Source organism: Ylistrum balloti, unplaced genomic scaffold (assembly GCF_031769215.1).
Source record: "Ylistrum balloti isolate Yb309-2 unplaced genomic scaffold, AGI_CSIRO_Ybal_v1 Utg369780, whole genome shotgun sequence".
Lineage (NCBI taxonomy): Eukaryota > Metazoa > Mollusca > Bivalvia > Pectinida > Pectinidae > Ylistrum > Ylistrum balloti.
Genome location: NW_026781969.1, coordinates 231,180 through 240,771, shown reverse-complemented (window position 1 = coordinate 240,771; position 9,592 = coordinate 231,180). Strand labels below are relative to the sequence as shown.

Sequence of the window (9,592 nt, the reverse complement as noted above, 5' to 3'; positions counted from 1 at the left end):
ACTTTTTTTTAGTTTAATTATTTATTTGTAATATTAGAGACGTATATAACGTTATATAGCGTTATATCTGTCTCTGGTAATATCTTCTTGATAAACAAATGTTTGATACATATATAATGTAGACATTTACATATATTTACTTTTACCGATAAACACTTATTTTCGTACATGAATTAAGACCGATGTACGCAAGCTATTGATTTAGGCGATGGTGCCATTTTCGGACACTTTACAGTTGCCAAGGTCACTAGTCAATATTATCAATACTGTTGTCTGGTAAAGCGACCTTCCGTTTCGTATGCGATTTATTTTTGCGAAAAAATTGCTATTAAAACAAATTCACAAAAGTTTATCGTGATGAATTTATCAAAATTGGAATAAGAAGGTTCTCGAAAGTCATAAACGCCGTAGTCTTGGTGTATCGACACTGAATATTTGATACTGCATCCTCTTTGTCACAAAGTCTTTGATCTCAGTGGTCCCTCTGAAGTACGGGACGGTAATGGCATGCCTAGTGCCGATCGCCTTCTTTTGGTATTGCTCTGGTATCACGTGACCTCTGAAAGATGGTAGTCAAAGTAGGAGCCAAGTCACCAGCGAAATCGAGAAGAAGCCGTGGCGGGTATCTGGTCATATGCGGACTTTGGCCTTTGGTTGGAATATTGCTGGTATCCTATGTGGTACAAACATATTTAAATTAAATCTGTCTGGATTGGTGCGTCGCTATAAGACAGACCGTCTGAATTCTTTAGTGGGGCTATTCCATTGGAGCCCTGTTTCCGATTTTTTTGCGTATGAACTGAAACTCTTCGAGTTGTCTATCATATCTCTTGTGATGATGTCTTGAACGTACTTGTTATGTTCTTGCCTGATCATTCTTTGACTCCGTGTTTCAGCGTCTTATATCGTTTCCAATCATGGCCCGCATGGTGTTTGTTGTTTTGTTGAAAGAACAGAAGGCACTTACTCGTTCTGAACATATTATTATTATTGTACGGTTTTTTTTCTTTGTGTTAATATTTATTTTGTCTATATTTTTTCCCTTGGGTAATCGAATTTAGCTGAGTTCAATAGATTAAAATATTTTATTAGCATTCCAGTACTGCAAAGATTCGCTTGTTGTTACTGAACACCTTGCATAGGAAAAGGGAGTTAAAATGTCTTATATTCCTATATAGAAGAGTATGAATAACGTAGTCCTGAAGCTAGAAAACGATGATGATAATAATATATACTTGAGGAAATTATTTTAATGATTCCGGAATGTAGTCTCCTATTTTATAACTAGAATTACACATCCGGTACAAAAAATTCAACATGGCGTCCTTGGATGTAAACAAACAGAAACAAAGCATCAATTTATCTGATTCTTCAATTCAAATGGCATAGAATGTTATTCATCATTTTCGTAGCATAAATGTAAATATCTTGTTATTCAATTTATTCTCATAAGTCAAGAATTGTATTTTTAAAGTTCATAAAAAGATGAAAAACAGCTCATTGTCGAGTGACGCATAATAAATATGGTTTAGTGACCATCTAGGCTATCTTGTATTAAATAATTAATTAATAGGGATGTAAAGTTACTTGGTCATAGTAAAATAACAGATGGAGCCGTATTAAATCTCATTGTGTTCATATTGCAGCATTACGTAGTAAAATCAATAAGTAACTATCAATTTTGTTCACTCTTCTAAACACATCTAGATTGAGAAGTGATGTAGAAGAGGATCTTACCAAACCCTACATTGAAGATCTTGTTTAATTGTGTGTCCAATATTTCCTCACCATGAGTTCTCCATTGTCCAGTCTGAGGAAATCTCACAAAAATCCACTACTTCTTGGGTGAGTATAATTTAGATACTATAAAACAAGTCATAGAAAATTCAGTATGCCTCCAAAATAATTCAGCAAAATGCATTTTCATTGTATTCATTCAAAGCAAAACTCTTATCACTGTGCAATAGAGGATTGAAAAAAAGCAAAAAAAAAAAAAAAAAAAACAACAAAAAGACTAAAGCAAACAATTATTTGGATATTTTGAAGTATTTTTTCTTTATTGAAAAGACCTGCCTTCTTTATCCAGCAAAAACCCATTACCTGTAATGATTTAACTTATCCCAGTCTTTGAGTCACAATTTTTATGTTGACCCCTTATTGCAAGTAACTGCTAACCAGTTAGAAATACATTTTGATACAACTCTGTCACCTTCATAAGAAAAAAACCAAATGAACAGTGAAGTATACTTACACTGGCCGACTTTTAGCAATTAATGGGTTATTTACATGAGAAGTAATGTTAACACTACAAAAACAAAAATGTATATATCTTTAATATAACTGACTATAACTTTTACTACAATTTTATCATAATTTTGTAATTTTTTTACCAATAATTGCAATATAAAAGAAAAAACTTGCAAATTTGATAATAATCCTGTACATCTTATACCTCAGTATAAATGTCGTTTTGTCTGATGAGGGTGACAGAGTGTAGTGCTCTTTGAAAACATTACATACAAATATCTATCTCATTGAGCTTCAAAACAAAACAAAAATTCACTGAAATTATTTTTTTTTAAATATTTGTATTATTTCATTATTCCAACTTTTCATATGTTCCTTCAGTTTGTTTATTTCAAGATATATGTGTAGGAGTTGAGAGTACAGGTTGCCTTACTAGCCTCGGCTAGTGGGAATGTCCCTTTAGTTGAGCGGTAGAGTGTCGTGGCTAGAGACTGAAGGGTTGCTAGTTGGAACCCCAGTCTGGCCATGCATTTTTCTGTTCCTGTTAAATTTGGTGCTGTGACCAAACCTTGCTTCAAGCAGTAGGTGAATGCTTATCAAGGGGATACCTGAACTTGGGTTGTTAGATGTATGTCTTTGGGTACAAAGACTAAAAATAAGGAGGGAGGAATGTAGCAGAACTGGACAGGGTTGATCGTCGACGACCATTTAGCTCAGTAGATAGAGCATCCGACTAGAGTTCGGAAGGTCCTGGTTTCGAAACTCAGTCTGGACATGCATTTTTTGCTCCTGTTACATATGTTTATGTCATAATCATATATATGATCAATGAAGTAATAACAGCAGTACAGGCATATAAATTGTGAAAAGTTCAAGGCAATGTACCTCTTAATCAACACACAAAATATTACATAAATTACACGAAAGACATAGCAAAAAAAACAAGACAATGTTACAAGCAATATTCATGAACAATAATGCAAAGTATCTCAATAACTAATCTGTTTGGTCAACAAACACAAAGGCCTTTTTAAGGAGGGAAAAACCATCTTAAGGTGGTGTTTGAAAGATGGTGAATAAAAAAAAGTTCTGCTCTGCTATTACACATACATGCCCTATAGCTATCACACACACTGCAATTGATCTCAAAGTTAATATTTAAACAGCATTTACAAGTAACCTTGGGGATATATCTATATGTAATGATTTTGTCATGTTACAACCACAACTCAGCTAAATCTTACAAACAACTGAGTATGTTTGTCATGTCATGATCATGTCATGAAAGGCTTGTTTACAATTTCTAAATGGCAACTTAGCAATGTTATAACTAAATGTTTATAAGTGCACATTAAAACGTTGTTTGTTTGCTGGGTTTTTTGCTCTGTCAGGGTAATTTTGAGGTCACCTTGAAGTAGCTGAGGCTACTTTACTGAACAACATATGAAAGGGCTATCATATACTATCTGGACACCAGGGAGTAAAGTGTTTTGTGCAAGGATGTAACCATAACAGCAAAAACTGGTCCATTTCTCAGCTTTCTGACAAAAAACAAAACACCATGGGTAGAGAGTGTCAAACTACACACCACCTAGCTTCACATGAGTTTGCATCTAGGACAATGCTCTACCAACTTTATGAATAGCGTCTTGTTCTAATAATGTAGCTGTGTCCTAATAACAACTTATCATCTTATAATAACACATTATTTATATGCTATAATGTTGTTGATAAGTTGTTTCCTATAGAAAAAAATTCCCCCTATTGTACCCTGTTCAGGTCTTGCCAAACCATTTAGAGTCCTGACCCATTGAATGCAAAATAGAGTCCCCTTACTGTAAAGTATTCTTAGGCTGATCAAGTTTGTATTGAAGGCAAAACTAACTTACCATATTAATTCTACAAAAGTAATTGTTATTTTCAGATATAGCACACAATGTCATTATTGAGAGCTTTAAGTCGATTGTTGCTAAATCTGCAAGTCAAAATATGTTCATATTACAAAACAATGTGTTTTATTGGTAGCTCTTTACAGGTTCCTGAAACTAGACTAACCATAGATATTGATAAAAACACAAAATCGTGAAATATTATTCAGAGACTGTCAATATATGTATATATAAAATAAGCATCACTTAAACACTTGGTAAACAAAATTGCTTCGTTCTGATGTATTGTAGTGTATAAATTATCAAGACACATTTCTGTCCACTGTTTATTATAATCTGAAGAAGTTAGAACTATTTTCATACCCACAGGAGATATGATAAAGAAGTAGTTTCGAGTGAAGGGTAAGTGTATACAGCTGACTGTGTGATCTTTGGTTGTTCACTGATGTCTTGTGTTTCAAGCATTACTAGTACTTAATACAACTTTTTCAAACTCAATACAGGAGTGATGATTAAAGGAATGAAATTAAAAGTAATTAATTTCTATATTCTTCTTATGTACATTAATATATAATAAAGAATTAATAAATAAACGTTAGGAAATAACTGAATAACACTGTGAGTGAAATCAATATCCATTGTATCATGTACAGTATGTGCATGTAATGTACCATCCATTTCATATATACAGTGGAATTTAAGAATTTGAATTATAAAGTACATTCAGTGACCCTTGGTATGCCATGTATTAGTTAATGTTCCAAAACCTACTAAATTCACTACCAAACCCTCAGTTTGATTAAAAATAAGGTAAAGGTTTCATGATGCAAAAAGCTTTTTTGATGGCAGTTTACCAACAGTTAGGATAAAAATAAACATTTCTAGGAAATACTGAGAGTGACTCTGTCTTTTGATATTTTGTTTAATTCTCATAATAAGTTGCCTGTTTACAAGAGATATTATGACTATTATCCTATACAACAAACTTTTAGAGACATTGGCAAGCTGGTAGAAAGATCAAGGTGTCCATCATATTTTATTTATTCATTTTTTAGATATGTGACTTTCTACAAACAGTTTCTTCTTCTGTCAAAGTAAATGACAAGTATTTGGTAGAATTAATCTATGTGGGTTTTACCACTGAACCAACCAATCGACTATTGAAGCAATACAAATTGAAACCTTTGTTATATTTTGCATTTCTTTCTATTCAATGCCACATTAATATTGCTTTTTTATAAGTAAGGCCTCCAAACCAAGCCTCTGAATACTACCTTACTATTTCTATGCCTATTGTCTACAAGCCTAGCCTCTGAATACTACCTTACTATTTCTATGCCTATTCTCTACCAGCCTAGCCTCTGAATACTACCTTACTATTTCTATGCCTATTCTCTACCAGCCTGGCCTCTGAATACTACCTTACTATTTCTATGCCTAGTGTCTACAAGCCTAGCCTCTGAATACTACCTTACTATTTCTATGCCTATTCTCTACCAGCCTAGCCTCTGAATACTACCTTACTATTTTTATGTGTAAGGCCTCCAAACCTAGCCATTAGACAAGATACTACCTTACTATTTCTATGTATATAGGCCTTCAAACCTAGCCTCTGGACACCACCTTACTATTTCTATATTTAAGGTCTCCAAACCTTGACCCTGAACAACACCTTACTATTTCTGTATGTAAGGTCTCCAAACCTTGACCCTGGACAACACCTTACTATTTCTCTATGTAAGGTCTCCAAACCTTGACCCTGGACAACACCTTACTATTTCTCTATGTAAGGTCTCCAAGCCTAGACCCTGGACAACACCTTACTATTGCTATATGTAAGGTCTCCAAGCCTAGACCCTGGACAACACCTTACTATTTCTCTATGTAAGGTCTCCAAACCTAGACCCTGGACAACACCTTACTATTTCTCTATGTAAGGTCTCCATACCTAGACCCTGGACAACACCTTACTATTGCTATATGTAAGGTCTCCAAACCTAGACCCTGGACAACACCTTAATATTTCTCTATGTAAGGTCTCCAAACCTAGACCCTGGACAACACCTTACTATTTCTCTATGTAAGGTCTCCATACCTAGACCCTGGACAACACCTTACTATTGCTATATGTAAGGTCTCAAAACCTAGACCCTGGACAACACCTTACTATTGCTATATGTAAGGTCTCCAAGCCTAGACCCTGGACAACACCTTGCTATTTCTATATGTAAGGTCTCCAAACCTAGACCCTGGACAACACCTTGCTATTTCTATATGTAAGGTCTCCAAACCTAGACCCTGGACAACACCTTACTATTTCTCTATGTAAGGTCTCCAAGCCTAGACCCTGGACAACACCTTACTATTTCTATATGTAAGGTCTCCAAGCCTAGACCCTGGGCAACACCTTACTATTTCTCTATGTAAGGTCTCCAAACCTAGACCCTGGACAACACCTTACTATTTCTCTATGTAAGGTCTCCAAACCTAGACCCTGGACAACACCTTACTATTTCTCTATGTAAGGTCTCCAAACCTAGACCCTGGACAACACCTTACTATTTCTTTATGTAAGGTCTCCAAACCTAGACCCTGGACAACACCTTACTATTGCTATATGTAAAGTCTCCATACCTGTGCCCTGGTCAACACTTTACTATTTCTATGTGTAAGGCCTTTAAACCAAAGTCTCTGGTATTGTTCTATCACAAGTCAATATCTTACTTATGAAATATGTTAATATCTTTTGGGGTCAGATATGTTCTCTTCAATCATGCTCAGTATCCAAATAACATTGACCATTGAGTACCAGTTGATTTACTTAGGTATGAGAGGAATAAAGATATACAATAACAGACTAATATATAAATTGTGTGTACTTTTAGCAGGTTTTCTCATCCCATACCAAATTACATGAAAGGTGAGAGACACACAGATCAATTATCTGTAATCTTATATTCAGTGCCATATCGATTGCCATCTACAACAATTTGGCTGCAGATATTTACTATGTACATGGTCGATTTTCCCTGTAACATTTTATAGTTTGTTCTCTGGGAATCACAATCTACATGATTTGTTATATGCTTGTACAGAATGGGATGGATCTAAAGATCTTTGACATTTTTACACATAAGAAAATAAGCTTGCATAATAAGTCAGTGAGGTAAGTTAGATTTATTTGAATATTATTATTATTACAGTAACTCCTTTTTTTGTATAGATGTCTGTGTTCTTCTTTCCCATAACTTTACAGTAGCTTGCGGGTGAGTCCTTGTTTTAGAAAATAACTGAAGCAGGTATTTAGTTTATCAGTAAAGAAATTAAAAAAAATATTGAGTTTTGAAAGTAAACAAAAGACAATAAGGACATGTACATGTTATCACCAAGAAAACTTTGTGTTTGTGTTGTATGATAAAACAAACAACAATTAAAGGGACTAAATAGTTAGATATGCATTTCAGAACTGATAAAAAAACATTATAACATTTAAATATCTGCTAAAAATTGTGTACTTTTTGTTAATTACAATATTTTAAAGTTTGCATAACAATTTTATTAAAAACGTCAAAGAATTAAAATGAAATGGAAGTGACTGGTGTTAGATACAACAGCGAGTGTCGACTTACATTAGTTTGAAGCTCAGAGTGTTATAATTTTGTGAAGAGTCTAATTTTAAGTATCACTATGGTTGTCTGAAATCAAACGCATTGGAAAAAATAATGAAAGTTAACCATTTAGTCCCTTTAAATACTTTGACATATTGGTTACTCCTTCAGTCACAGATTCTTTCTCATATAGTAGAAGTAAACACACATTGTTGCAATACGTTACACTGTGTCAAATGCTCACAATGTATAAATATAGTGCACTTTGCTCCATCCTTATGAAAACTGAAGTACACACATTCAAACACAGTATGTTTTTGTTTCCTGTTAAGTTTCATTGATTAAATTTTTTCATTTGTAAATAAGAAATAAGAAATATTGACCAGATTTCATTACTTCATTGATTTGTTTTTGATTTTGCTATTGTTATATATTACAGACAAAAACAGGTGCCCTTGAAAGGTCCAGGATATACAGGTAGGTACCGTAATAATTATATGTAAGGCCCAGTATATACAGGTAGGTACCGTAATAATTATATGAAAGGCCCATTATATACAGGTAGGTACCGTAATAATTATATGTAAGGCCCAGTATATACAGGTAGGTACCGTAATAATTATATGTAAGGCCCACTATATACAGGTAGGTACCGTAATAATTATATATAAGGCCCTGTATATACAGGTAGGTACCATAATAATTATATATAAGGCCCAGTATGTACAGGTAGGTACCGTAATATTATATATATAAGAGTACTTAAAAGTACCGTAAAAAGGATAAATATGGAACTGGATATATACAGGTAGGTAGCGTAATAATTACAAATCAGGCCCAAGATATACAGGTAGATGATATACTTGGGTAGATATGTTTTAAGTAGATTATTTACATTGGTATCAGAGGGTTGAAGTGCCTGATAAACATAACTTAACGAGGCAGTGTACATATTATTGTCAAGCTGAATGTTAGAGAGACAACTAGCTGTATATATGTATGAACTATTCTTCTGGGATTAAAATGTTTAAATGTCAAACAGCACTTTTCATCTAGTTGTCATCTAGCTGTCAACTTTGATTTATCTGAACACAAGTTTTACACTGAGGGAAGGAAATCATGTACCTATAAGTGCATCTTATTATTTGGAAAAGTGTGCAGCTATATAATTCTATTATATCAGAATTGATAGTTCTGTTTATTTGTGTGATTTCCTGTTAATTAAATGGTGAATTATTCACCTATTTAAGGTTAATATCCTCAAGTTAAGATTTAAAGTTTTGATCCCACATTTAAATATCACCCCAAGTCACACAAGGAAGATTTGCTCCACTTGGGTGGCTCTGTAAGGGTTTGAAATACTGGTCTGTCTCCACACAAGTTGTTGCCTGTTAATTTGTTCATGCAGCATATAAGCACATGGTCACAATATGTTACCTATTAGTGCAACAAAGGTCAATATTGTGAGGTATGACACATTAAGTCTGGACTAACTATGGCTGTGAGATAGAGTGCTGTGTAGTTTACATCTGCTTTATCATGTGAATCAGATTTTACAAAACCTGCTTTATATCCCGTACATATATATACTTGGCATATTTATACCATATTGTCTGGAGAGATGGACTGGAATTATCCATGGTCAAGATCCACCTCAGATCTGTTCAGTAAGTATACATTGTGAACATTAGTTTTCCTATGAATTCAGTATTTCACATTAATACATAATTGTTTACAATGTTCCAGTCTTCTTTTCATGTACCTCCCTCTTTGGTAAACAATAGTAGATTGTAAGGAGAAATAGAGTCATGTACTAAACAGGTTACATCATATCAGTCAGGGTACACC

The 9,592-nt window shown here is 33.9% G+C and overlaps 1 protein-coding gene across 2 annotated transcripts in view; it reads left to right on the top strand.

The window, feature by feature from the left end:
• The first annotated feature begins 1,330 nt into the window (after positions 1-1,330).
• LOC132544097 (UBX domain-containing protein 11-like) overlaps positions 1,331-9,592 on the top strand; it is a 29,650-nt gene continuing 21,388 nt past the window's right edge. For both annotated transcript variants that reach the window (XM_060207665.1, XM_060207664.1), the window contains exons 1-3: positions 1,331-1,419; positions 1,708-1,845; positions 8,184-8,221. In XM_060207665.1, coding sequence (XP_060063648.1) covers positions 1,790-1,845; positions 8,184-8,221 — 94 coding nt within the window. In that variant the 5' untranslated portion in view covers positions 1,331-1,419; positions 1,708-1,789. The remainder of the gene's footprint in view (positions 1,420-1,707; positions 1,846-8,183; positions 8,222-9,592) is intronic.